Source organism: Larus michahellis, chromosome 15 (assembly GCF_964199755.1).
Source record: "Larus michahellis chromosome 15, bLarMic1.1, whole genome shotgun sequence".
NCBI classification, from domain to species: domain Eukaryota; kingdom Metazoa; phylum Chordata; class Aves; order Charadriiformes; family Laridae; genus Larus; species Larus michahellis.
Window position 1 is genome coordinate 11,324,091 of NC_133910.1, and position 27,368 is coordinate 11,351,458.

The 27,368-nt window shown below is 43.7% G+C and overlaps 1 protein-coding gene across 1 annotated transcript in view; it reads right to left on the minus strand.

Annotated features, from left to right (window-relative positions):
• CCDC187 (coiled-coil domain containing 187) overlaps nt 1–26,311 on the minus strand; it is a 44,511-nt gene extending 18,200 nt beyond the window's left edge. The window contains exons 1-15 of the mRNA XM_074608908.1: nt 25,947–26,311; nt 25,503–25,586; nt 25,139–25,182; nt 24,234–24,327; nt 23,056–23,125; nt 21,979–22,607; nt 20,461–20,613; nt 17,254–17,382; nt 16,030–16,775; nt 15,571–15,662; nt 14,415–15,091; nt 13,488–13,587; nt 8,503–8,693; nt 1,404–1,510; nt 886–990 (exon numbers count right to left, since the gene is read on the minus strand). Coding sequence (XP_074465009.1) covers nt 886–990; nt 1,404–1,510; nt 8,503–8,693; nt 13,488–13,587; nt 14,415–15,091; nt 15,571–15,662; nt 16,030–16,775; nt 17,254–17,382; nt 20,461–20,613; nt 21,979–22,607; nt 23,056–23,125; nt 24,234–24,327; nt 25,139–25,182; nt 25,503–25,545 — 3,180 coding nt within the window. The 5' untranslated portion in view covers nt 25,546–25,586; nt 25,947–26,311. The remainder of the gene's footprint in view (nt 1–885; nt 991–1,403; nt 1,511–8,502; nt 8,694–13,487; nt 13,588–14,414; nt 15,092–15,570; nt 15,663–16,029; nt 16,776–17,253; nt 17,383–20,460; nt 20,614–21,978; nt 22,608–23,055; nt 23,126–24,233; nt 24,328–25,138; nt 25,183–25,502; nt 25,587–25,946) is intronic.
• Nucleotides 26,312–27,368: the final 1,057 nt, after the last annotated feature.

Genomic DNA, 27,368 nt, shown 5'->3' on the forward strand with positions numbered 1-27,368 from the left:
GATCTATTTGAAAGGCAGAATTTTAAGCCTTCTTCCCTCATCCTCTTGGGAAAGCCCTTCATTGTAGATAATGCTTTTCATATGCCAATAACTCCTGAAGAGTTGGATTAACTAATGAGCTGGATACTACTCACAGTGAAATAACTGTGTGGGCATATGGATGTAAGATCGTGTAACAGCTCACAAACTGTTGCTTATTTAGAGCTGTTTTCATGGGAGTCAGGGTACCATGTTCATCCTAAGGGCTTAAAAAACCCAACAAAACCATACAGAGATGACTTCTGTCTGAGTTGTTCAAACATACTGAGAGACATTAATTGAGCTAAAGTATCCTCCAAAGCAAATATTCTCAACAACATAACGAGAGCTTGGAATTGCACATGGGGTCTGAGCTTGTGTTTATGAATGTGCGGCTAAATTCATATTCTAACAAATAGACACCGAGCTCCTTCAGTTCCTAGCTGAATTCAGAATCTGAGGCGCAAATAAACAGCATGCTAACTTTTTGGTTTTGGAAAGATACTTTTTGGTCAAGATTAGCATCTGACTAGGCTCTCATGTCTGAGCAAGCATCACAGTAATTATCTTTTGAGGACTTAAAAACCCTTCTCTTGATTTTACAGCAAAACCAGCCATAGATACCAAAAGCTGCAGTACCTAAGTGATTTCAGATCAACAGTCCAAATGACCACCTAAGGGATTCCATTAACTGAGACACCTGGGCACTTCCAAAAGGTTACCCAGATCTACAGTTTTTTTATCAGTTAAAAAATCCCTTTTGATTAAGGGACTCTAAGTGAGAAAAAAAATACAACCCAGTAGGGATCGGAGGAACATTTTACTGAATCCAGAGGTAACAGCACAGGACCTGAAATGATAACTTACCTCTGAATTGTGTTGAAGCAGGTTGCTCAAACACCTCTGGCTTTCTTGAAGCTCTAGTTTTGCTTTCTCCCTCAGCACCGTAAGCCTCTGCTGGAGCTGATGGACCTGCATTAGGAAATGACATGCTATAAGTGATATTTTTAACCAAGTCACCTGACTTCTCAGAGCTGGGGGGCAAAGGGCAGCAAACTCCAAGAGGAGGCAGAACAGGTATTATGCAGCCAACTCGCCTCACATCCTGCTGTGACTGCTTTGGAAAGCAGTACAAATACTCGCCTTAGCTGCAGCACAGCGACGCATTCTTGCCTGCCAGTGCTAGAATAGCATCTCCAAATAGCAAATTAAGTCTGGCACCTCTCCTTTACACCTACATGGGGTTTATAAACCTAATGCAGAGTCAGCTGATGCCAACTGATTATAGCCTAAACACACCTGATTCCAGGATAGCTAGCACCTTTTTTCCTGGGATAGTAGAACTGGAATTGTTCTTTGCTCATTTCATAAGTTGCTTACTGTACCTTCAGTTTGTGAGCCAGTAGTAGGGAGGTTTGCTTCAAATTGTCTAGATGGCTCTTGTGTTTCTCTTCCAGTTCTGTGCAGCTAGAGTCTCCTTCACCTGCAGAAGCTTAGGAAATAGATGGTAACAGTCACCATTTGTTAATTAAAAATATTTTAACATCCGTGCTCCATTTAATAGGTGCCAGCTGAAGAAAGTATCAGAGTTTCCCAGAGGGAGGCAGTGGAAGCAGATTTCCTTCAGATTCCAGTTGGATGCTGCCTTGAAAATGTGTTTCTACACTGTCAAAGTCCATGGGGATTTAAGTGTTTTGACACCAGAGCTGGCTTACTGGGTCACTGTTGAGGTCAGTACACCTTGTAAATAATCTAACAGCATCATGATATTTTCAATGTGGTACCGGGGCATCTGCTTCTCAGCTCTGCTGTGTTTCAGGTCTGGTTGTACCTTTCAAAACATGCCTGAGCCCTAATACATAGATTTAAACAGGGGATTGCCAAAAGGGGAAGGGGGGATGTGTACATTGTTCCTAACTGCATCTTCCTTTTGAATCCTCTCTGGGCCTGTTTTTGGAAGCCTCCCAAATCTGATATCTGCCTTTATTCCTGGAATAACTTCGCTGCATACATTTACTTCTTCTACCATATCCGAAGAAGGAAAATGTCACTACTTACATCTTGCCAATAAATCTGTTAGCATAAAGTCACACATGTACTGGGGAGAGAGGAAGAGGTAGGACTCAAAAGGTCCTATGCCAGGAAAGAGAAGGACTGGGGAGCAATTCCCATTCTAAGTCCAAAGCCTGGGTTATGGCCACTCTTGTCCCCACTGCTCCTTCGCCGCACCAACAGGATCAGACCCATTAGTTACAAAGCAAGAAAAGCTTCCCCACTTGGTCACTTCTCTGGGAACTCTAGCAGCATCGCGCATGCCCCCTCCATCTTGTAGCTTCTCCCTGTGTGGGGGTGCAGGCTTGATTTCTCTCTTTTGTCATGGGGGAGACAAGCCCATAAAAAAAAGCTTTCGCTTTTAAGTAGGGAAAACAATTCTTGTTCCAGGTGTACCTGTTTCACTGCTACTTCCTTATTGTAACTCTCCCGTCTGTCTTTTACAGTACAGGTGATGTAATGTTTACCAGTGATATGTTCTTGGCTGCTTTGAGCTTCTCAGATGAATTGCTAAGCTTATGCAAACAGGTTGCGTGTTTACTCTATGCTGTGGCACTGTCACAGCAACCAGAGTCATAAATGAATTGAAGTGTGGGTCATAAATAGAAATAGGTTTGACTTGGAAACTTGAGATAAAATCTGTATCCCTGTCCAGATTGTCTGAATCCAAATTACCCCATGCCTCAGGAGAAGCCCACAGCACACAAGGTTTGTTTTTGCTTTAAATACTGAGGGATCTTTAACGTGGAAGGAACAGAGATGTGGGCTTCTTGGCATGCCAGGATGCTTTTTGTGTTTATGTGGTTGTGAGTGAAATAAAATGTCAATGCTTCAAGCCTGATGCAGATTTTTCTGTTAGAATGCTGCTGTGTTTTTATAAACAGCTTGATTGAAAATTTCACTTACCTCTTACAGTACTAATATAGGAGGCTTTTCTTAACCCTCTCCTTTTCAGAATCAAGAGATTGATTGATCAAGAGAAAATCTTATCTTTTATTTCAGTAATGCATATCTCCTGGCTCTGGAGGGTTGTTTCAAAAGGCAAAACCATACTGAATTACCTAGAAATTACATGCCCAATAAAGAGTTCATCCTTTTATAAAGATTTTTAGTTTTACCCCAATCTTTCTAATTTTGAGGACTGATTCAGACTCTGTAAAACTTACCGTTACCAGAGATGATTTTGTGAAATGGTATATTTAGGAAAATGCTGTGGATGAAAGAGGTGTTGTTTCTACAGGGAAGTTTTATTACTGGTTTTAAGGAATGTAATAGAAAAAAGACAAGTGAGTAGCTCTTCAACGGGTATACAGACAGCTCATCACTTTCAAATGTCAGATGAGGATGCCTCCTTCCATACTAACAAATAAGGTCATTTTATTAAAAAAAAATTACAATCTAAATTTATTGATGCTATGTTGTCTGAGTAGCTTTTAATACTAATACCAGGGCCATTCTGAAGCATGGGATTCTATTAGGATATAGTTGAAAACTGGGAAGTATTTTAACTTTGTGCCTCAAACTGAATGATGTTATTGTTGTTCTACTCAAAGCCTGACCAATGGTACCAATCTCAAAGTGAATAAAAAGTTTGTTCTGATCTGTTTTCACTCCTTTTGAACATAATTTTCCTAAATGTGCCTATTTCCAGATACATTTCTTGTGTTGCAAAATCCTGCTTTAAAGAAAATACCATCTGGCTAAACTTCATGTCCTCTTATGTTATGATGAATGGCATTCTACTGCATACCCAGATAGCTTCAATGTACATACACTCAGTCTTTTTAAAAAAGTGCTATTTATTAAATCACTTTCCGCTGCACTTGCAGAATCTCAGTAAAGCCCTGTAGAATCTCTGTGACATATAATTAAAAAAGCTGGGCTAAAAGTCTCATTTTTCTAATCACTTGAAGCTAGGCAGAAGCACTTACTGCTGCTTTAGTCAAGGACAGCTTTTTCTCTTTCTGCCCATGTCAGCAATCAGTCCAAACCAGTTATTACAAAAATTTGTACTTGCAAGTTTAGATGTAAGCACAACTTTGACTACATTATTGCCAGGAGGTGTATGAAGATGGGGTGTAAAAAGTCTTGAATGGCTGCTGTGGAATGGAGCAACAGATCCAGAAGGAACTGACCCAATCCTTCCTCTCTCCAAAATTACTGTGCTAGCTCAATTGCTTTATTATTTTAAGATGCCCTTCAGGTAAGGGAAGGGACAGGTGAAATACCACTCAGGCTTTTCAGTACTTTGTTAGCATGCAAGAACTGAGCTGTGGTGGTGACAGGTAAATGGAGATGCAGAAAAGAGGTTTGCTAACTCCTGATCACAACTGAGATATGCAGTACAGGCGATGAGGATGGCTGTTTAGCCCTTTTTCTGCAAGAAGAGCGATCCCTAAGCAAGAGACTCTGAACTTGAAGGCTACACTTGTTTAAACAGGAAAATCAATGGGCTCATCCGCATTCTTGAGTACCTTGGAGAATCTGTATTTCTGCGCCTGCTGAATCAGTTTCTTCTCTCCTCTATAAATACGACTGATATCCCACTTGTCATTGAAGAGTAGCTGCTTGCTAGACAAGGGGATTAATGTGTCCTGCGCTGCTCCTGTCCTCTGCATATTTTGTGTTTATATCTAAATCCTCTAGTACGGAGGGTTGGCCAGAGTTCAGCTTCCAGCCAGATGTTGCAGCACATGGCAATACCTCACCCTGCTGCTGACCCTTCCACGTGCGGAATGTCACATGCAGAGCAGCAGAGCAAGAGAGAGCTGGGCCTGAATCTGGGCCTAAGCAGAACCCTGACTGTCCATGGAATGTTCCTTCTACCGCTCATCCGTTATACTCAATTCCCTCCACCCACTACCCTTGCAGTATGGATACCAAAGCCCCAGCCTGTAACGGCAAAGCAACACTGCACTCCACAGAGCAAGAAATGTACACAGGTGTGCACATGCTTTGCAGTGGTATTTTACAAGTAACAGCACCCCGTGGGGCAGTAGCACAGAGAGGAACAAAGTCCTGACTTCTTGTGCTATAGGCTATAGGATGATTTATCAGCCAGCTAATGAGCAGTGCAAATATAGCATCTGTGGGTATGGAAAGAAACTAGTTCAGAGGGAGAAAACTGCTATCAAAGGAAGTGAGAGCAATTCTCAAGAGCGATTCTCGTATTGCCTGTCACAGAGTCAAGAGGCATGCTATGCTTCAACGCTGCCGTCACTGCAGACTCCTTCAGAGATGTTTGAAGGCTGATGATGGAGCTCACTGAAGCTGCACCAGGCAGAAGCTTTGTAAAATACAAAAGACAGTGTAGGATTTTGAAGCAAAACACGAAGAGCTGTCTTATCTCAGAACCATCAATCAGAGGGCAATTAGCTGAAAACATGCTGTTACGCTTCTTCACTGATTCCACTAATTTAATCATTTCTCCCTCTGCTACAAGCAAGAAAGCAGCTCCCTCTAGTGACATGAGAAAATATGTCAATCAGCAGTTAAGGAAAGATGTTACATATGAATATCTTTTCTTTGTAATACAGGTTAAGATTCTGCATTTTAAGAATAATGGAGAGCATTTAATTTGCTTTCTAAATGCCAACTACTTTAAACCAGTAGCTGTTCTTAAGCTTCAACATTTAGAAAATACATTTTTAGCAATTAATTTCAACTTAAATCTTGTTATTTCTCAAATTCTAAAAGGAAACAAGAGCTTTCTGGCTTATTTAGTCCAATCTGGCTCATAGTCCAATCGCAAGGCTGTAGGAAGGGGCACAGGCAAAATGTTTTTTTTTAAAATCTCCTACTTTTCTTAGAATCATAGAATCATAGAATTGTTGAGGTTGGAAGGGACCTTTAAGATCATCGAGTCCAACCTTTAGCCTACCCTGACAAGAGCCACTTCTAAACCATGTCCCTAAGTGCCCCATCTACCCTTTTTTTAAACACCTCCAGGGATGGTGAATCCACCACCTCCCTGGGCAGCCTATTCCAATGTTTAATAACCCTTTCAGTGAAAAAATGTTTCCTAATATCTAATCTAAACCTCCCCTGACGTAACTTGAACCCGTTTCCCCTTGTCCTATCACTTGTCACCAGGGAGAAGAGGTCAGCCCCCATCTCTCTACAACCTCCTTTCAGGTAGTTGTAGAGGGTGATAAGGTCTCCCCTCAGCCTCCTCTTCTCCAGGCTAAACAACCCCAGCTCCCTCAGTCGTTCTTCATAAGGTTTGTCCTCCAGACCCCTCACCAGCTTTGTAGCCCTTCTCTGGACACGCTCCAACACCTCAATGTCCCTCTTGTAGCGAGGGGCCCAAAACTGAACGCAGTACTCGAGGTGGGGCCTCACCAGTGCCGAGTACAGGGGGATGATCACTTCCCTTATTTAATAATGATACAGAAACTTGGGTACTGTAAGCTGTATTCAGAGGGCGTGCTGCAGTATCAAGGAAAGTACAGCTCATCTTCTCAGCTCCCTGTGGAAAAGACCTGGTGGTCTGGCAGGAACGATGGAAGGACTTTATGTAGTGGTGTCTCTGAGAGAAGCAGAATGTGCAAAGCAGGTCCTCATCAGCTCGCTTGGTTATACCAAGCTTTGTGCCTAACATGATTAGGGATCCATATAAGAGCTATGTGAAATACTTCCCAGTGACCCCTGTGGAGACAATTTCTGTTCATCACAGCATGTGCTTATAGCATTTGCAATTCCAGATTTTATACTCTCTGTGTCTAAAAAGAAAATTCAACAGTTTGGGACAGGTTCACTGTTTTACTTCAGGCAGTAGTTACAAATATTTTATGAATATCTGCCTCTTATACTGTGTTTTATTATGTTTGAAGATGAAATTTCTCATTTTGCCAAATGTGTTTACTACAGAAATTTTTTCATGTCTTTGGCATAATAATTAGCAGTTAGGGGATGCACTTATCTTTTAAAGGTAAATACTTATATTTCGCAGCAGTTGTGTAATTACACATCATTATGCTGCGTGTGCATGGTGACTTCTGTGTTCTGTGAAAGAGAACAGAATCAACTGCTGGTGCGATGCATCGTAGCAGACAATACAGCGTTGCGTCTGAATATCCTTTTCCTGATAAGAGTGGTGAGCAGATCCACTTGTGACCCATATTTCAAAACCACATTGTCTCCAGAGTGACAGTTCTGTGCCTCATCTGCAGCAACATGGGCCGTAGTGGAACTGCTGGCTCACACTCAAACCTGGCGCTTGAGCTCACTCAAACGCTGTCAGCTCCTGCAAATGCACAGAGAAGGTAAAGGTTTCTCCTGGCATAGATACCAGGCAGCAGTTCCTATTGTTCATGTGGTGAATGGTGGATGGCAGGGTCTTTTTGCCAGATACCTTCCAGAATTGGGGCCCTTAGTTATTAATATTAAATAAATACAATGTCTTTCGCTTATGGTAAACACTTCAGACAACAGACTTACTGTCCAATCATGTAAGATGCCCTCCTAGTCTCTGGGGGATGGGGAGAAGCATAGTAAACAAAGTTGGCTTCTCCACCACCTCAAAATCCAATATTACATATAAAATTTTGTGGGGAAAACAATGAAGAATCCTTAATAAGAGCAAAGGCTTTTTGTAAGTACCCTCTTTGAGGAAAGGTTATCTGATCTTGTTCTTTTGTCTCGGAAAAGCCCTTAAAACAATGCACCATCTGCTACTGTTTGGAGGAAGCAAGCAGAGATCCCTTCAGACAGGGCGGCCTGTATGCTACTGTTTGCCTTTTAACCCTTTCGACCACAAACTTTCCCTTGTTTCTATGCAAACATTTGTTCTGAGCAGAAGCGGTGATGCCCGGCACCCCACCCTTGCCTTGGCCAGCCCCGCGGGATCCTCCAGCAGATCTCTCCATTCAGCCCGCATCCTTTGTTAACCCCCTGTAAATGTTCTGTGCCTTGATGTGTCTTGCTGTACAAGTAGGATAATATCCCACACTTATCTGATGTAGTAATTATGAAGAATTAATTGCAAAGCTCCTTGAGACCTTCAGATGAAAGGTGCTGAAAATGGCTCTGGCCCGAATGGGGTTTGTTCTGTCGGGGGCTGTCTGTAGCTGTCACTGTGTCACTCAGCACAGGGGCAACCTGTGAGGTGATGAGACAGCCAAGCACAGCACTGCATGGAAAAGGCAAAGTGTTTCTATTGCATTTTTTAGTGGGGTGTATCTGTTAAATTGGATATGAAGGTTGAGGGGACATTTTTCACATATTCATTCTTCACCATTGAAATCTGGAACACGAACCAGCTATTTGAAATTCCCCCTCACCCTAAAAGTTTTTTTCAGTCCCAATCAGAACCACTAGCAAAGATTCTCTTGCAATGAAGGACTATTCGTTCTTTTGCAATAGCATGAGAAGTACCTTGGGAGGGCACTGAGTAACCACCGTGCTCTGATGTTTTGGGAAATGCCACCTTACCAAAGTCCTGCTCAAAGCTGTGGTGAGTCTCAGCTCCAGGGCTCAGAGTGGCAGAGGGCTGTGACCTGAAGCTGTCCGGTGTCCTCAGGATCTCTCTGGGAGACCAGTTGGCAATTTCCTCTTGGTTCTGAACTTTGAAAATGGTCTCACACTGGTAGTGATTCTTCTGAGCTGTGAGTTCTCTCTGCGGACTGTGTCAAGGTAACAACAACAATTACTCAGAGTTTTTGAGATTGTGCAAGAGTATAAACAATCTTTGGAACAAAAAAATACTTATTTCATTTTAACAAAGCTATCATTTATTCAATTTTGTTAAATGGAAACAAAAGACTCACTGAAAAGTCATACCTGCCAATGTACAAAATCCCCTTTCTTGTACCTCGATGTTGTCAGGAAAGATAAAACACTCGTCTTTACCTACTCTAAATACTTCTCTGAGAGAGCTGCATATTTTTCAACCTGGTAGAAAATAGAAACAACAACCTTGCCATTTGAAGCTTAATTTATGAGGGTTGCATTGTACAATCTGTGCCATTGTTAGGACTTGGTTGCACAATCTAGCTCTGATCCCTGGCAAAGTTTTCTGAAATCTTTTTAGAAACACAAAGTACCGGTCTCTGTTCCAGCGTTTCTGGGACATGGCTATGGCCCAACTAGATTTGTTATATATACTTTAATATTTCAAAACAATGTCAGCACCAGGTCCCACAGTCCTGATGAAGATCTCAGATAACTGGTTTTACTTTGTTTTGATCTGTAACTATCTGAGCTTAACTAAAAAGATTAGGAAGGAAGGTGTGAAAATGGGCATTTACTGATCAAGCCTCAGCTGAAACACAGGCAGGGACACTGAGACACATTGAAACGGTGACAGATGTTTTCTTTTTATACAGAAAAATGAACATGGAAATTTTTTTTATCAGCAATCAGCTTAGGGAAATCTCATTTCATTTTTCTCATTAATAAGCTTTTCTTTGTTTTTCATGACCCAGAAACTGCTAAAACGATTAGTACAGCTTCCACTAACGCGTCTTGGATGTAGCCTTCAGAAAGCGGGAGCAAAGGTGGATGAGAGAGAAAGAGAATAGGTAACAGGGTCTTCTTAAAAAGCAGTTCTAATATTTGTTGGGTAAATGCATGGAGTATTGTCTCTGCATTTGTGTTGTGTTAGTATTTTAGTCAATGCCACTGTTTCCTTTGGCTCTTGAGAAATGCCTACTTCTGTTTGAAAAGACTGATGCCACGGTCCAAATCCAACCCTGCCTGTTTCCAGGAAAGGCCACTGCCAACACCAGTGGAAGTCAATGCAGATTCTACAGAAAATACTGGGGTTAACAGGGGTGCCCAGCAACCACTCTCCACCAGACACAACCAGCTCTGCAGTGGGCATAAACCATCACAATTCCCAGATGAGGTTCTTCGGATTTGCAGTGGCTAAAGAGAAAGCACTACTGGGTCCACAGCAGGAGCTGTGATCTAACAACTCTGAACGTCAGACCTCTGCCTGGCGGCTGCGTGCTCTGCCTAAGCCTGTGAGACTGCCCCATGCACTTTCAAAACTGAATTTACGCAAAAGTATTATGATCTTTTTGACTCTCAGGAATGTAATAGAAAGCCACTTACATAGATAATTGAATCAAAAATAAGGATGAAATTGCATACACATTTTCTGGCAGTTTGGAGAATTCCCATCAGCGAATCATTTGCATTAGCAACAAATCTCCCTCAGCTGCCCCTGTGGACTGCAGAGCAGCCGTGCATGAAATGGGAACATTTCTTATGGAAAGAGGCACCTGCAGGGTTTCTTGCATGAACATGAGTCACTGTTTTTGCAGCTATAATTAAACATGTAAACACAGAACTGTGCTGTCGAAACTGGCTGTGGATAAGATCATGTTCAAGAGCACTAATTTTGTAATGCTGGATGTTTTGTATTTGTGAATGAGGCTGGCAAACAGTCAGTTTTTAACAGGTGGCTTTGTTTAGATGAACTCTTGAAGACAATATCTATTGTAGGCAACTGTGGACTCATAACTCATTACCGCTGGTAGCAACAGTGGAAGTCGGAGCATAGACCCAATTCAGCTGCTTTTACTATCGTATTTTCTAACCTTGCTCTAGCTACATTGGTGATGAGCTCTACGGGCACGGATTTACCAAGGGCTAAAACATAGCACTATCGCCGTCTGTTACCAGAGTGCTGTAAAGCTTTGTATGCTCACCAAGAGACAGGCTGCCTTCACTCCCCACTAACACTCCCCCATAGGCAGTTCATGCACTCACAGTGCAAATGTGTCTGGAGCAGGAGAAATTATGACCCTGGGAAGTGTTTTCCTCAATCACCTCCTTAACACACTGGTGCTCCTTTACCATGGGCTTTCTGCCCGATCAGATCGTAGCTGTGTGCCCTCAGCAGGCATGTGAACCGGTTGATACTGGAAACTTCAGGAATAGCTAGATCAAGGGACCCTCAAGTTGTCCTTACTGGTGTGTGTTGCCCACTGCTGTGTGCGGAAGGACTCTCAGCGACTTGTGCTTCCCGTGAGTGAGCGCGCAGGCTTCAGGACTAGGTGCAAAATTCAAATCTAGATCATATGCAAGTAAAAGCTGAGGACAATTCAAAGACAGGCTTTTACTCTGAACCTTTGTATTATCTACTTTACCAGTAGCTAAGAAAGGGTTAGACATGGGATGGTCTTTCCTTTATATCGTCCCCTTACTGTCACTACTGCTGCATCAGAGGGAGCCCTCAGCCCACAAGGAGATGAGTCTGGAGCCGTTCACAACATAGCAACGCTTTCCACTTCTAATCTCTAAATACAGCCGTATTTTATCTGCAATTAGCTCTCCTCATCTTTTGAAGCAGCACTTGCAACAGGGTTGTGATTTATTTTATTGGTGGGTTTTTTTCTGTGATGCTCTGAGGACTTTGTTTGACTCCACTGCTGAAACACACAGGAGCTTTGCTTTCTCAGTAATTGCATTGTTCAGGAGATCGGTGCAGTCTGTCTTATTTCTACTTTGTCTGATGCTTGTCCATTACAGCTGAGGAGCTATTCCCTTCGGGGCCCACAGGGGTTCTGCACCTACATTGCATTACTGTGAATTAGAGTTGCATATAACCACGCACGCATCACGACAAGAGTAATGGACAACGCTGTTTTCTTCAGCCTGGTGGGCTGCGCTCTCTAAGGTGCAGTGCATGTGCAGCTCTGACTCTCTTCACTGCACACTCTGAGTGCCAAGTGCTCATGTTTTATACATTTGCCATCTTCTGTGACAGAACAGCTCCATACTTGCAACTGATCTTTCGGAGAAGAATCAGCCCAACCTTTGTGAATGTGGTAGTTGCGCACAAAGAACAGGGGTTTAACTCTCAGTAATTCCGGTAATTACTGTTCATAACTTTGGTAAGCTGAGCTTTCTGGACTTATCTCTCCAATTTTCATTTTCATCTTGTTTACTTTGCACTGTAAAGCTGTAAACAATCTTCTTAAAAATGAATGCTGTGCCTTATATCCTGCCTTCAGTTAACAAAACTGCTCTTCTTCCCGCTAGAGCTCTCTGCAGGCTCACTGCAGCAGGTTGGCACAGCCAGCTTGGTCCCTGGCACCAGCGAACTGCCCATGAAGCAGCACCACGCCATCCCACTGGGCAGGGACCGCAGCACCGACACCTTGTCCTTCGCTCTGAACGGGAAGCTGGGGACATGGTGGCCAGTTTGCTGCACATATGTCCTTTCTTGGTAATGCCTGTCCAGGTCATATTTAATCTTCTAGGGCTCAGGGGATTTGCTCTCTCAGGGAAGACCTCTCTGCAGAGATGTGTGTCCCCTGTGGGGACTCTGGCTTTGTCCTTCTCTGTGGCTGGACAGGGGCAGGGTCTGGTCTGCAGTTAGTGATTGTGTCTCAACTAACAGGTGCCTTCATGGTCCTCCCTGTCACCGGAGATGACCCACCTGGGGCAGTTACATGAATATGTCTTTGCTCTCTAAGACATGGGCTAAACGCAGAGAGTTCTCTGTTGTTGGCTGTCATCTACATTAAACATTTAATTAACGTAGGCTGACTGAAAACAACCTACATTAATATAATCCTTTTTTCTCAGCTTCCTGCTTCAAAACCTATTTTGAATAATCATTACCATGCTCCGACATGTGTCCTGCTCAAGGAAACTTGATGTTCGTGAGTAGGTGTTGTTCCACATACACACAACCAGTAGAGCTGCAGTAATCAGAATTTTTCACCCGCTTTTGGAGCAAAGTGAGTGAAAACAATTATTAAAAATGAATTTATAGTATTCAGTTCATTAAATCACTCTTTAATCCCCTGCAAAAAAAGAGATCAGTGGAGATTCAACTAGGCACTCGTAAAGATAATCAATTCATTCTTCTGCCAATGCCATATGTTAAAATACCGAGGGGTTTATTCTACCGGGGCGGGGAGGGAGGCAGAGCCCCGTGTCCCTTCCCGAACACGCGTTGCTGGCCCGCGGGGCTCCGCGGGCGCGGAGCGGCGCGGGCTCGTGGCGCCACCTGGCGGACAGTCCCGGCGCCGCCGCCGCCACTGCCCCCCGCCCGACCCGCCTCCTCCCGGGGCCTGTCCCTGGTCCGCAACGCGGGCGACAGACAGAGCTCCCCCGGACAGGCGGGACAGGGCTTGGCTACGCGGAAAGAACCTCCCCCCCCTCCACTCCCAGTCTCCTCACGCCGCTGGCGGGTTGCATCTAGGGCAAAACTCCTGCAGGGGAGATCCATCTCGCCCAGAAAAAACCCCAGCTGAACCTTTCCTATTGATCTTCCCGCTCTCTACAAATAGGTGGTTCCCTCTTTCAGTATATCTTGTGTCAAAATCTGCCTACTTGGCAATTCGCTGCTTAAGGAGTAAAGAGCAGTCTGGCTCCATGCTGAATTGGTGCTATTTATTTTAACTACGTGTGTGTGTGTGGTGCATTTAGCAGAGAATAATATATCCAAATTTGTTTACCTTCTAGTGAGGAATCTGTGAGATGGAGAGGCTGGGCTGGTTATTGGCTTTTCATGCAATAGGCTTATGTCCACCTCAGAGCCCTTATTCACAGGAAAACCTTTTAAAAAGACAAATGAAGGCATTTAATAAATATGCTCTTTGTAGAAATGAAACGGCCCAAGCTTTGGCATCTATTCTCTGCCTGTTTATGTGTGAGCACTTAACTTCCATATAGTTCTTTTTATCCACAGATTTCTAAGTATGTGGGGTTAGGCTTATAATTCCTTTCTCACTTCTGGGAAAGCCTAGGCACCAGAAGGTGAAGTGATGTGTCCAAAATCAATGGCAAAGCCACAGATAAAATGAAGAGATGTAGTTTCACAGGTGCAATGAGAGGAGAAGAAAGTAATTAGATCATTATCTAAGTTAGATCATTACTTCTTAATGTGATAGCCTCTACTTCAGTCCTCTCTCTCCTCTCGCAGGGGGACTGACAGACTTTTCAGTGCTAATCAAACAGATATATAAGAGAAGTCAGTCACTACTAAGATTCTGGCAAACTCCTGATCTGAGATTTGCGGAAATTTCATGGTTCTGCCCTACTAATCTGAAGATACTGAACAGCACGTGGTGCGGCGCTTGTACTTGCTGCTGTCAGAGGGTCCCTAGGCTGCCTTTGCTGCTTGCTGAGGGCACCCGTGACTCTTGTTGGCATTAAACTTGTGAGCTGTGCAGAGAACCAGCCTGCAAACACTCAAGGCTTCAGCGGCTACTCCCTCTGAGCAGTACGGATACAGCCTAGAGGACCTACTGCTCAGGGATTTTCCAAGACATAACACTTCTAATAGCCAAGGGGAGATCAGGCTTAAACACTGCTTTGTAGCTTTGAAAGACTTGGGCTATGGCATCTGAGCCTCACTGCTGCATCGTGTCAATGTGATCTACCTTGCAATGTGTTGCTCAGGTCTTCCCCAGTGTTGAGATGCCTCCGTCCTGCATTATGAGTCCATGGTAGTTCTTTGCTCATTGCTCTCCCACCAGGCAAAGGAACGGATATTTCCTTCTCTCTCTCCAGGGCTGTTGCTCCTTTGGTGCTACCCACAAGGCTAATCCTGCCCCATCTATGAAATTCTCTATCTGATGACACACGTAACACATCAGGGTCTGGAGTGTCCAGAAGCATTTGTATAGTCATTGTCCTGTCTTGCTCATCCTTGGATGTCTCAGGCTTTGGGACAGAGGATAATTCATTGTAAAGGTCCAAAGTTGTCTCTGTTGATGTTTTGTCAGCAGAGTCTTTAATCCAGCTTGCTGCATTCAGTCTTTTAGTTGCCATCTCAATCTTTTCTGCAAGTTCCTTGGATAGACTATGTATGGCTTTCACTCGGTCCTGTTTACTTCTGTATGGAGAAAGACCAGAAGTCAGGTCCTTGGAGTAAGATTTTGCATGTTTCTGAGGAAGGGAAAAGCTCAGAGGAGGCGTACGCAGAGCTGGGGGAGAGCAGTCCCTCAGGTCTTCACATTTCAGAGGACTGAGAAACCAGCATTCAGATTCCCGTGGTGCTGGAGAAGGTAATGCTGCTCTTTTTTGAGGGGATTGAGCCATGTATAGAAGTTGATTCCTGTTTAAACAAAAAGGAGAAATGTCACTTCATGAAGACAAAGTAACAGTAGCTTTCTGCACAGACCAGTATCCTCAGCTAAAGTGCTTCACAAAAGAAAAAGAAACAGATTTCCCCGTCTATAGATACATTTGTCAAATGATAGATTCAGGATGGAGCATGAACTGCTGACAGATGCGGAGAAGAATCAGCATGGGGCTGGCAAGGAATTATTATTATTTAAAAATACAAAGCCTAAAAGTAGGCTGAAAAGTTTGCCTCAATCTGGAGAGCCAGAGCATCGCTGTCCTTCCACGCTCAAAAGCGCTCTCCGATGCTCCCGCATTCTGTAACTGGGGTAAGGCTGATTTTAAAGGTTAGATAGGACAGTACAGTAGACCATTACTCTATTTTTTTATAGTTTACAACAGAATAGTATGAAAAGTCTGCAATGTGTGCTGAGAAAGAGGCTTTCTATGATGCCTTTTATGTCTGCGTACCTGCTTCTGTGATCTTTACTTAATAGAGTACATGGTGTTTTATCCACACAGGTCATGAAACTGCTCTCCAGGATTCCACCACTGATTTGCTCCTAAGACAGAAGGGACCATTAGTGTAAGCACTAAATAGCTAGGCAACATGAGGGTAATATTTGGCTTTTGTTCCACTTAATAATCAGTTTGTGTAACTGGAAAACTGCGAGCACAAAACAACAAACCTGTTCTTTTAGCTCAAGCAATGAAGATTTCCAGGCTTTTGACCCTGAAGTCAAGGGTTCCAGCCTTACTAATGAGCACAGCAGTTCTTGCCATAATTAGAAGTTAATTGCTTTCTTTTTCCAGATAAAACTTTTTCTCCCTGGCATTTCAAAGCATTTGTATGAAGTGTTTCATCTCCTACATGGTGCTGTACTAATCAAGATTGGAGGGGTTTCAATCTGCCACTCCTTTACGACTTACTTGCTCAAGTTTAGGCTGCGGACTTTCTTTTGCAGATGCTGTTTCCCCAATGAACTTGCACAGCTGGTCAGAACACGTTTTCTTTCCAATAGCTTCTCTCTGTTTCCTGTATACTTCTTGCAGTCTCTTATTTCTCATCTCCATGGCCTGCACCAAAGACTTTTTCTTTTCTAGTCTTTTTTTCCTTCTTTCTTCATTCTTTCGTTGCATAAATTCCTGAACAATTTCAGGGCTGTAGGGGTGAGGTTTTTTAATGTTTACCCTCCTCTTTGAAGGGTGCTTAAGGTTTTCTTTCTCAGACCCTTTCTTTGCAGGGCTGCTTGAGCCTTTCTGTCTCTGAGATGTGCTTTTTCCCCTGCTGCAGCTTTCTAAGCGGCTGGGCTCGGCTCCATCTTCCATTAATGAAGATTGTGCCTTCTCCCCCCTGAAGGCAGAGGGAGTTATGCTCCGAGGTCCAGATGAAGGAGAATGCATCCCTGGGTATCGCTGCAGAACTTCTACCTTTCCTTTTTCAATGTCTTTCACGAGCCTGGTACGTCTGTGATCATCATGACACTGGCTTTGCAAATGCAGGTTCCTGAGTATTTGTTTGGTACCCTTGGTTGGTGCACTGCTGCCCCTTTCAATAGGCTTGCTGGGGGGCACCACATAGCTTTTGAATTCAGGGCTTTTCCCCACAGGTTCATTTCCCTTTTCTCTGGAGCTGTTTTCCATTGCTGGCATTGCTACAAATCCTCTACCAGGTTCTGTGGGAAGCATTTTGAAAAAACAGTGGCGTTATTACTTCAGAGATGTATCAATTCCTGTATCCTGCATCTCAAAACCTGCTTCCTATTATAGGTCTGAGGCCTATTTGCATGTGTAGCCAAGGCTTGTATGTCTGTTGTAAAATCTGCAACGCCCTAAGGAGAAGACAAGTCCGTAAACGCAAAATTTGAAGTTGCAATGGCCATTTGTACAAACGATGTGCAGTTTGTGGCCCTTCAGAATTTAATATATATGGGCAGTGAAACCCTTTATCTCATAAACCTCTTGTGCTTGTCAGTGTCGCACAACGAGAACACAGTGGCCAGCTTCAGCTGTTGGTAGACCCAGGGAAGCTGTGTCTGGCAAACCAACCCAGCTAAAGAGCAGAGTGTGCTACTATGTGCAGGACGTGATGCTGATGCTGTATCTCTTTCTTTGTGTGCCAAAACAACTAGTGTAGTAGAGAGGCAACTGTACCAAAGGTATTTGCTGTGGTCTGCTCTTCAGCTGTGCTCCTCAGATTTGGAAAAGTAGGAAGTGGACCAAGCAACTTTCTCGCTAACTTCTGACCTTCTCTCCATGCAGAAGCACCAGGTAACTTTGCACCTGAAACAAAGGATTTGTTAATTAAACCCTCACATTTTCTTTGAAAGAAAATTGTAACTCTATCATAAATCTTTTTAATGGCAGTTTCCAGGATTCACACTCAAGGTGTGGGGAGATCTAAAAAGTTTCAGTCAGAGCAGGCTGAAACAAAAAGTTGATGCTACTTTGATACCAAAAAATTTTTAAAGGGCTCAAACTTTGGAGGCTGTCACTCTGCTAGTGTCTATTCACCGACTGACAGAGAGCTGGTTCATGAATCAGTTGAGGGCAACACATGAAGGTTCAGTGATTTCCTAAGGCTTTACCATTAACATTTATATAATTTAACAGTTGTAGCACATTCACACAGTTCTTACAAGCTTTACCCAGAAGCCATTGACTCCCAGAGTTCTCAAGAACACTCAGAGGAGGTCGGGACGTTGATCTGAGAGCGTCATAGAGCTTTATTCTATGACGGCAGCTGCAGACAGCTGGTACTTACTGGGTACCCGCAGATTTGAGAACTGGAGGGAGGGGGATAACAAAAATGTGATTTTCCTTGTGATTACTTCAAACTCACTAGAGTAATTCATTTTTAAACTGGTGAGAATCAGCAGGATGCAGTGTGGAAGAATCAATGAACGACAGAGGACGAGAGACAATGTATAATGCAAAAATAAATGATACAGTATGCAGCACAAACAAATGATTCTTGCTTAATAGGTGGTGTCACATAATGGACAATATTTATCACTGTTTTACTTCATGATTTCAGATTGCATTCACAGCATGCCAGTACTTGCACTGGCATAATTATGTATTTATTGCAAACAGAATCATAGAATGGTTCAGGTTAGAAGGGACCTTAAAGATCATCTAGTTCCAACCGCCTTGCCATGGGCAGGAATACCTCCCAGTAGACCAGGTCGCTCAAAGTCCTGTCCAACCTGGTCTTGACCACTTCCAGGGATGGGGCATCCACTACTTCTCTGGGCAACCTGGGCCAGGTTGTCCAGCAGCAGGTGACTAAACAGGTACTTATTTGGTTTTTGCATGGAAATCCTCCCCACCAAATTCTCTCCCAATAAAAATATTCAAGTTTTTTATTTTAAATAAAAGATTTTGCTCTTAAGTCAGTATCATCCTCAGTTCAAAGATGTGGTTCAGTACTCAGTCAACTGACCGAGTCAAGCTTGTCTAGCTTCTGTTCAGTAAACCTGTCGGTGGGCTGAGCTGACTGTGCAGCACCTCTGAGAATCATCTGTTGGACACAAAGCACTTTTAGAGACTGACTGGTTAATGGGATTGTCCTGAGATTCCCCTTTGCTTTGTGAACAACAGCTGTAAGGCAACATTGCCTCCGCTAACAGCCCTGGGCTCCGTACCATGGCCACTGGAGGAGTCACAGCCACCTACATCAGCAGAATTTGCAGCAGACTCTGAGATGTTCTGGAGGCTCATCTTAATCGTGCGGTTTAGGTCATGACATAAGAGAAATTATGTTTTTCAGACAAGGAATAACTTCACTCTCTGTAGGGCTGAAATCACTTCTTACAATCACGTGGACTTAGTTGCCTTCAAAGGGATTATTCACCTGACCTATGCTCTTTGGTGTTTGACAGCAGGAAGCACGGATGGAATTGCCAAAATTTGTTGGACTTGGGACAGCTGAGATCCATCGGTGTTTTTAATGAAACACCTTGCTGTATTACTTTGTTTTCTAGTTTAGCAGTATTAAAAATGCAGGATGTATTTATTTCTATGCTGTCTTAGTTTCTCTGAATGCAACTGACAAATTAATATGTAGATCTAACAGTCTTCACTTCACCATCTTGCCTGATTTTAATTAAATCTTTTTTTTATCTACACAGTGTTTATTAACTACAGAAACTATGATGCTAAAGTTCACGAGCAGTCTGTATTCCTGATGAAAACACTTGCTAGAAGGAAATTTTTTGATTTAAATATCCTCCTGTTTTTTCCTACCTATGAACAGATGAATATTTTATAGCTGTTGTGACTTAATTTTTTGTTAACTACAGCAAATTTATAATTCATCAAATTCCTGAGTACTCTGGCTCTGACCTCTGCCCCTCATTCATCTCTTTGTAGCCCTGCCTTGGCTCTTTCACTGACAGAAACTAATAGCCAATAAAGACACCATGACACTGGCAGTTACAATGATGAATGCTTCATGTGGCATGGTCTTATTATGACCCACTCTCAGAGGAAGATCAAGCCATTTTTCAAACAATCCATTAAAACAAAAAAAAAAAAAGGAGGGAGAAGGAAATTATTATATATTTCATGCATTTTAAATAGTACTTAGGTAGCAGAGCACATGATGCCACTATGGTCATAATTTCATCTGCACAGCATTAGATAGCTTGGATTTTTTTCTTTCTGTTTCACACAAGTTACATATCTAGTACCTTGGCTAGTGTAAAATGCAACCACTTTGAGTGAGCAGTGCCCGTAGCACTTCCACTACTTGCCTTGCTCCCCACAAAGCCTGAATGCAACTATTTCCGATGCAAAGTTAAAGGCGTAAAATTGCACCAGGAATGAAAATCTGCACTTAGACATACCAGTCAAAGTAAACTGAGAACTAGTGACTGGGATTCCTGTTCCTGCTATTGACTTTGTAGTAAGGCTGTGGATGATTCATCTGACTTTTCACTACTTTGATTCGGTCCCTGTTTTGCAGGCCAGGAAATCCCTGCCTTTTGGTGGCCCTCTTAATTCATTAGGAAACACAGAACTGAATAAGTGACAGACAGCTCTTCCCACCTCGGCCGTATGGCTTATTTTTCAGTGACAGAAAGTGGTATCAGGTGGCCAGTCTGACACCGCATCCGGGGGCCTCAGCACAATTCACCAGCAGCTAACCTAGACATCAAGCCTTGTGTCCTTGTGCTGGCAGTGGTCGTCTTCCGCCTCCTTGAACAAATGCTGATTTTTATCTGTTCCCTCAATGGTTTTCTTTGTTTCCTGCTTGGTATAACTAGGCCCTGGTCCCTGACTGCGGATCCTAGGATTTGGTATTATTTTAATAACCAGCTAAAGATTTTGGCAGGTGAGTGCTCAGATGCCACTGACCTCCAGTAGTTTTGTCCATCAATTTGTGTAACTTCTCATGATTTTCATCCTTACATTTATCTTTCACTGTTCTCTCCAGAGCAGAGGACTTGGGTGAAGGCTGCCTCTGGCTTTGCATTTGAATTCTCCGTGCTGAGCTTCTCTCTCTTTGGTCTTTAATCAGAAGGGGAAAAAAAAATACATAAAAGAATTAGTATGCAGCTAAAATCAAACTGCAGACATGACTGCAGTCACCAAACCCAGAGAAAAAAAGCAAAGCAGAAGCAGGCTTCCTAGGCCAGGCTGCAGATATCTGACAGAGGTAATATCTGGCAAAGCAGCTGGGACACTTTTTTCAATGGTAAAGTACAGTCAGACAAACTGAACAAGCTGCATCCGAACCGAGTGTCTGGACCTGTTAATCCTCAGCCTCAGAGGCTGCCTCTGTTCTGCGAGTTGAACTGTTTGTCTGGTATTTCCCTAACTCAGTTATGTAAAATGATCTGGGATAAGAACAACCTAAACTAGCCTTCCCCCCGAGCATGTTCAGAAGAGGCTCAGCAGGGATTGTGGCTTTGGCTCCTGGGTATTAGGAGGGGTAACGCTGCGCAGTGATGACAGAAATTGCTGCCTGATTTCAGCTGAAAGGGCGAGACGGCAGCACGGATGTCTGCTCCCACAGACCCAAGGTGAGCGCCATAAAATACTTCCATACATTGTTGTAAAAGGTGATTTGGAGCAAATCTAAGCCCATGGAAGCTGGTGGTGTGTGACAGGGATCATAGTGCCCAATGAATTAATGCTAATGCTATTATAGCAATAAGATTTATTATGTACAGCTTTTCAGCTCGTCTGCTCTAGTCTAATATACCCTCAGTAATCCCCCGTTGGCTGAAAAGACTGCCAAGCGGGCAGGCTAGTCAGGCTAGCCGTAGGCAGCCCTTACTCTTCGAGTCCATGTGTTACTCACAGCAACCTGAGATCTTAAATCACCCTAAACTAAAGTGACAGCTGTAGATGAATGGTACTTCAGCCCCAAATTTAGCAGCAAAGCAGGATAAGGAAGTCTAATAATATTTGCTTTCAGATCCACACTAGTTCCACTGAATGAACCGTTAAATCCCCTGTAATGCCTCTGAACTACAGAATTCCTGCGTTAAATACCTGTGATGCCTCTCCAAATTACTGTGCTGCTGTTTCCCATTTCATGCTTTATATCTGGCAAAAGGAAGAATGAGGGAGGAAAGGGGAGAAAAGAATATATTTGCAGCAAATTCTTTCCTATTTTGTGGAAAGAAATTTATAAATTTGTGCGTGCTGGGGAGTAAATTCACTGGAGGAGTGAACTCAGTAAGCAGGCTGATATGTATAGCACAGGGAGGTTTACAGCTCCCCCAAGGGCTGCAGAAGTAAATGAATTTATCACATGAACACGGTTGCTGCCTAACATAAACCAAAGTGTGAGGTGGAAGCTGTGGGGTTAGTTATTCAGCACTGCTAGTTTCAGCCTTTCTCCATAGATGCCAGACTACTACTGACCTCTGTAAGCTGGAGCAGGAGGAGCAGACGCCACTTTGCACACCTTCCTCTTCAAGGGTCTTTTTTGTGGTGGCTCTTTAGCATAGGCAGAAGTCGGGCACTTCTGCTCCTGAGAGGCCGCTTGCTGCTTTTGCTTCTGCTCCTGGATTCTCTTCTTGAGTTGTTCTAACTTCTTTTGGGGTGATTTCTTCCACAACTCTTCCAGCTTCTGATCACTGGGCCTGCTGGCTGATGGAAGGTGGTATGTAGGAAGCAGGACAGCCATGGGCATAGGAGCATTGCTCCGGCTGCCATGTGGGACAGCTGAGAACAGACTGCTCCCTGCGGGGGAGCGAGGTGGGTGATGCAAACAGCAGGGAGATTTTTCCCTTTCTACTGCGCGACCTCTTGAATCTGACTGCTCCCTGAAATTGTCCCATCTTGGTCTGTACAGGCTCTTTGCAGGAGATCGTGTCCCAGCTGTGCTTTCACCATCCTCAGCCTCCCTCCTGGCAGGGCTGCATGGTGCTGAGCAGGAGTCGCCCCGGGAGGAGAGAGGGGTCATTCTGGATGGGCCAGAGCTCACGGCAGGGCTCTCAAGGAAACAGGTCTGTGACCAAGCAGGGGAGAGAGCAGCACAGTTTCCCTTTCTTAAGAAAAAGAAAAACAAGACTGAACATGTAGAGTGTATTATTAAATTATTCAATAGACAGCTAATATGAGTGACAGCTGAATTTCTAGAACATGCTCCTATGGTGATCTCAGTGTCTCCACAGGATCAGCGTTTTGCCAATTACCAAGAGTTTGGCAAATGCAGATAATATTGGGAAAATACAAAGTGAACCATGGTCTGATAAGAGTTATTACAAGCATGGGCAGACAGACACAGAGAACTGATGTCAGGCCATTGGCGTGTTCCACTGTTTTATTGGTCAGCATTTCCGAGGGTGAAATTGTCTGGTGACTTTTTCTTTTTTTCTAATAAATAGTAAGGTGCTAAACTTTTTCTAAGGTCCTACATCCCAGAATTTTAAATCCTTTTATGTGTGCCTATGCTTCCTCATCCGCCAAGTGCTGTACATTAAGATTGTTATTTACCTGCAGGCTGGAGGAATCTCATTGCTCTTTTTCTCATTCATAGCTGTTTCATCTCTGTTCCTCTCCCCATCTACAGTGTAGCAAAATTATGTCAATATCAAAATGTCAAAAAGGTTCCTTAACCATTAAATTAAACCAGTTCATTTTACTGGGGACTATTCCCCAACCAAATCTGTCTCTTCGGACACCTGTGTACAATTTCCTTCACACTTGGTAACGAGCCTGCCAGCATTGCAGTTCTGGGGTGGAAAAGTGAGTTTGTCCTTTGGTGTAAAAATCTCTGTGAACACTGTCTCCATGCCACCCAGGCCTGTGGGGCAGACTGAGGATTTGGTTACTAGCTTGCACAGAAACCCACGCTGCCTTTAGTACCCTGTGTCCCAGCTATTTGAGTACCGTAGTACATGACGTTAAAATGTGCTCCACCAGGTCACGTCGTGCCCCGTGTCATTTAAACCCAGTGACAAACATTCATCTCATCTTTCCTTCCTTTTTTCAAATGGCTTGGGAGCAAGAGAAAAGATTTACATGCAAAAATCTTCTAACAGATCAACTCAACACACCTCTCTTGCTATCCTTGTTACCGCGACCGGGGTCCAGGCAGTGGGCCATCTCCATGAGCCTGGTACAAAGCCCTACTGCGTATAGAGGAAATAGCACCCATAAATATTAAAGGCTGGCAGCTTAAACTGTTCCCAGACAATAAACCATCTCAAAACAAAATACCCAGCAGATACAGAAATAAAAACAAGTGAAGTCTTATTAGTTTTTAAGAGTCTTGTGTAATTTCGTTCAATTTCCTGCTTTTTTCTTGTCCCACTTTGTCTTTTAGAGATGATTTGAAACATATTATGTATTTTGTGCAAAATTAAATAAACAAAATTCTGTATTTACATCACTTCAGTTATCTCTAGAAAAAAAACCCTCAGAGGTCAGGCACAAGTGGCTTTTCCTTTGCTGTAGCTGGTGGGTATTAATGCTGCAGCTTTTGCCTGAACTTTCTCCAGCAAGGTGTGACTCCTGCATTGTGAAATTCTTCTGGGAGCATTAGCAGATAGCTGAAAATATACACTTTCTTCAACAGAAGAGGACCTTTCACCATCTTTTAACACCTTCCCTTCCCTCTAGCACCAAAGCAGTCCCCTGTCTCAGCAGTTTCCCAGTAACTCAGAACTCACCAAAGCTTTTTTCATGCCAAAGCTTTCTTCTGGCTGCCTGTGATTTGGCACAACTCCACATTTGATGATAAAATTTGTTTTCAATCCTTTGTAGCTGTGAAAAGGCAGATTTTTCTTTTGAAGGGAGACATATGTTTTTTTTCCATGGTAGCCTTTTGCTGGCATACACTGCGTCTCTGATTAATTTTGCAGCTCCTAGTTACTCTGTAAATACTGGCATGTCTGAGCATGTTCCATGTGGTATTTCCTACAGTTGGAAAGAATGCAATTGACTGGGGAGATAAGAGGTGAAATCACCTCTCTCCATTATTTACACTTTGTATGTATGTGTGCCTCGGGTTTTTACCAGAGCTGCTCTGATGTTTTTAAAAACAGCATAAGCTGGAAGTAACCCCAGCCGACAGTAACTTAAATAGTGTGATACAAGTGTCAGGCCTTGACTGCACAAGCAACACTGCATGATTTAGACAATATGCATTCATGCAAGTAATTTCACTGTTACGATTGCAGCTGCTGTGCCTGCTATAAAAATTATTATGTTTCCTTTGAAGAGGACAATAAGACAGGGAGAATTCAGAGGATGTCCCAGCTCAGTGTCAGCTATTATTCCGCTCAGGGCTTCAGTCACAAGCAAGGCAAACCTTCAGCTGTTCTTGTCATTAATTTTGAAGAGTGTTGTGAAATTTGGTAAGGTTCCTTGCTTTTCTCTTTATCCTCTCTTTGTCATTTAGCAAATGATTAAAGAGGTTATATGTTCATTGCGAAAGAACAAACAATCACTTTACATTATATCCATGAAGGAAAACTCTATGGAGGTGATGCACAGGTAGCAACAGATACACAGATGCACAGATACAGAGCGATAAAGGATATGTGACAGCAAGTGTTCCCTGAACCGCACGTACCACTGCTTTGGCTTTCAGAAGACTCTTCCAAGCCAAGGCCACATCTGTGGAAGCGAGAGATAAAAGATATGTTTTAGCATCTCTTCACATGTGTCTTCACTATAGACAATAGAGGTTTCTGTTAGAAAGCAGCATGAAATGGGGAATTTTGGTGCTGCTGTAGGAGCTACAAGCACAGTTACAAAACTGTCCAACACTCTCCAAACTTCAAAATATTTGTTCCATTGTGTCTGAAGTCATGCAATCCAGATTAAACTAAGCACTAAAGTCTTTCAGCAGGAGATAAATCCTTGGTTTAAAATAAAGTTATCCAAGTCTTTGCTATGACTGTACAGAGGAAAATGGAGGCTCGTTATCCACATACCAGATAGAGGATCTGATTCTCCAGATGCAAAACTGTTATCCATCTTTCAGCTGTGCTAGGGCTCTGCTTACTTGATATCCACGTCTGAAATAACCATGTGAAAGGAATAGTCATTGCTGCCCTTTGAGAACAGCCTAGGTCATTTTTATGCCTTTTTTTTCTCATCTATAATTGCCCATAAAGACCCTCATAATTTACATTTCTGTGGTGTTTGCAAATGTTACCTGTTATCATTAATTTTCTCAGCCTAGTGAGGGAGTCTCGGGGAGACACAGGGATATGACACAGTTGGTAAATGTCCTGCTCTGGGTCAATACACCCTGAAAAGCTGCCCTGGGTGCTCAGGAGTCAGCACGCTCACTTGAGGCAACAACTGTATGATCAGAGAGTCAAGGAAGTCAGCTCCCTCCCACGTCCCCCTGTTACTGCCTGGTTAACACTTACCTTTTGAAGCCTTGTCCATGCATGGAACAAAGTGTCCACCTAGGAGCTGTACAAAAGCACCTAGAGAAGCGCTCTAGAGATGATCTGTGCAGTCTTTCTACAGTGGCTAGTCCCAGAAGCCACTTCCAAAGGGAGATGTGAGAAAGATGTCAGCATTGAACATCCCAGTCGATGCTCCTTCCCTGGGCTGAGCCACCCGCAGACACCAGCTCCCTGGCACCAGCTGGGAATGCAGAAGTTCCTCTGAAACAAGTACCAGGTCAGTTCCTGCCCTGCCCATGAGAGCTGGGAGGCACAGGAGGATGTCCAGCAGAGTCCCACCAGCCCAGCCAGACATCAACCGCTGCCACACCTTTGTTTGAGCCCCTCTTTGCAGGGCGACAGTAGTGACAGCACAGGCAGAGGCTGTTAGGAACAGAGGAGAAAACAAACAGCAACAAGAGGAGCCTGAAGGCTGATCTCAGTTTGCAAACATGTGGCAAGAAGCCAGCAGCTTTCTTGACAAGCCCTTGCGTCCTTTCCAGGGCGTCTGGCATCCTGGCGATGAATGCTCCCGGGGCTGGATGGCTGCAGAAGAGAAGGCAGGGCAGTGGAGGGCAGCAACCAACCTGGGAGCCAGATGGAAGCAGGTCTGCAGTTTAGGGATGGAGAGAGAATATGGTGTCAGAGCAGGGGGAGAAAGCAAACCTATTTGAGTCCTCATCACAGGGCACCTCCCCTCATTGCAGGCACCTCTTGTCATCCCAGGGCACCTTCCTCTGTGGGCTCATACAGCCTTTGATCCTCTTGTCAGCAGCACTCTCTGTCACACCCAAATCCCTGGTCTCAAGAGATCAGGGGGCTAAATTCTGAGTTCTAAGTATTGGCTTTTATTTAGGGAAGAATAAAAAAAAAAGGGGGGGGGGAGGGTTCTGGTCTTTGTGATTATAAAGAAAAGCTTGAGAACATAAAGTAAGTGTACACTAAAGTCTCAGATAAGGCTTTTCCACCTTTGTGGGTGTCACTTTTTTTAAGTGTCACAGTTCTTAAGTTCTTAAAATCTGGGGGTGACCATTCTGGTTCTTCAGGTCTTGCTGTTCTTACCCTCCCATTTCAGATTAACCAGAGGGAACAGTCTATTCAGCAAACAGCAGAGGGCAAACTCAGCTCACAGACAGGAGATGAAGCACTCGCAGTGCTGGGAGGCTCCAGGCCCCAGTTTCCGCCAGGACAACCCAGAAGAATGGTGGTTGTCACCTTGGTCAAAGACAACCCAGAATGGGTAGCAGCAGAAAAACCCTTGCTATAGCAGTGATTCACGCCCCTCTTCGTTTTCATACTCAGCCTTTTCACAGAGCATCTTTCTGATGGGCTTCAATGGGTAGTGACATCCTGGACTGAGGCCTGACAGTACATTTCTTAAACCCTCCTGAGACTATGGCT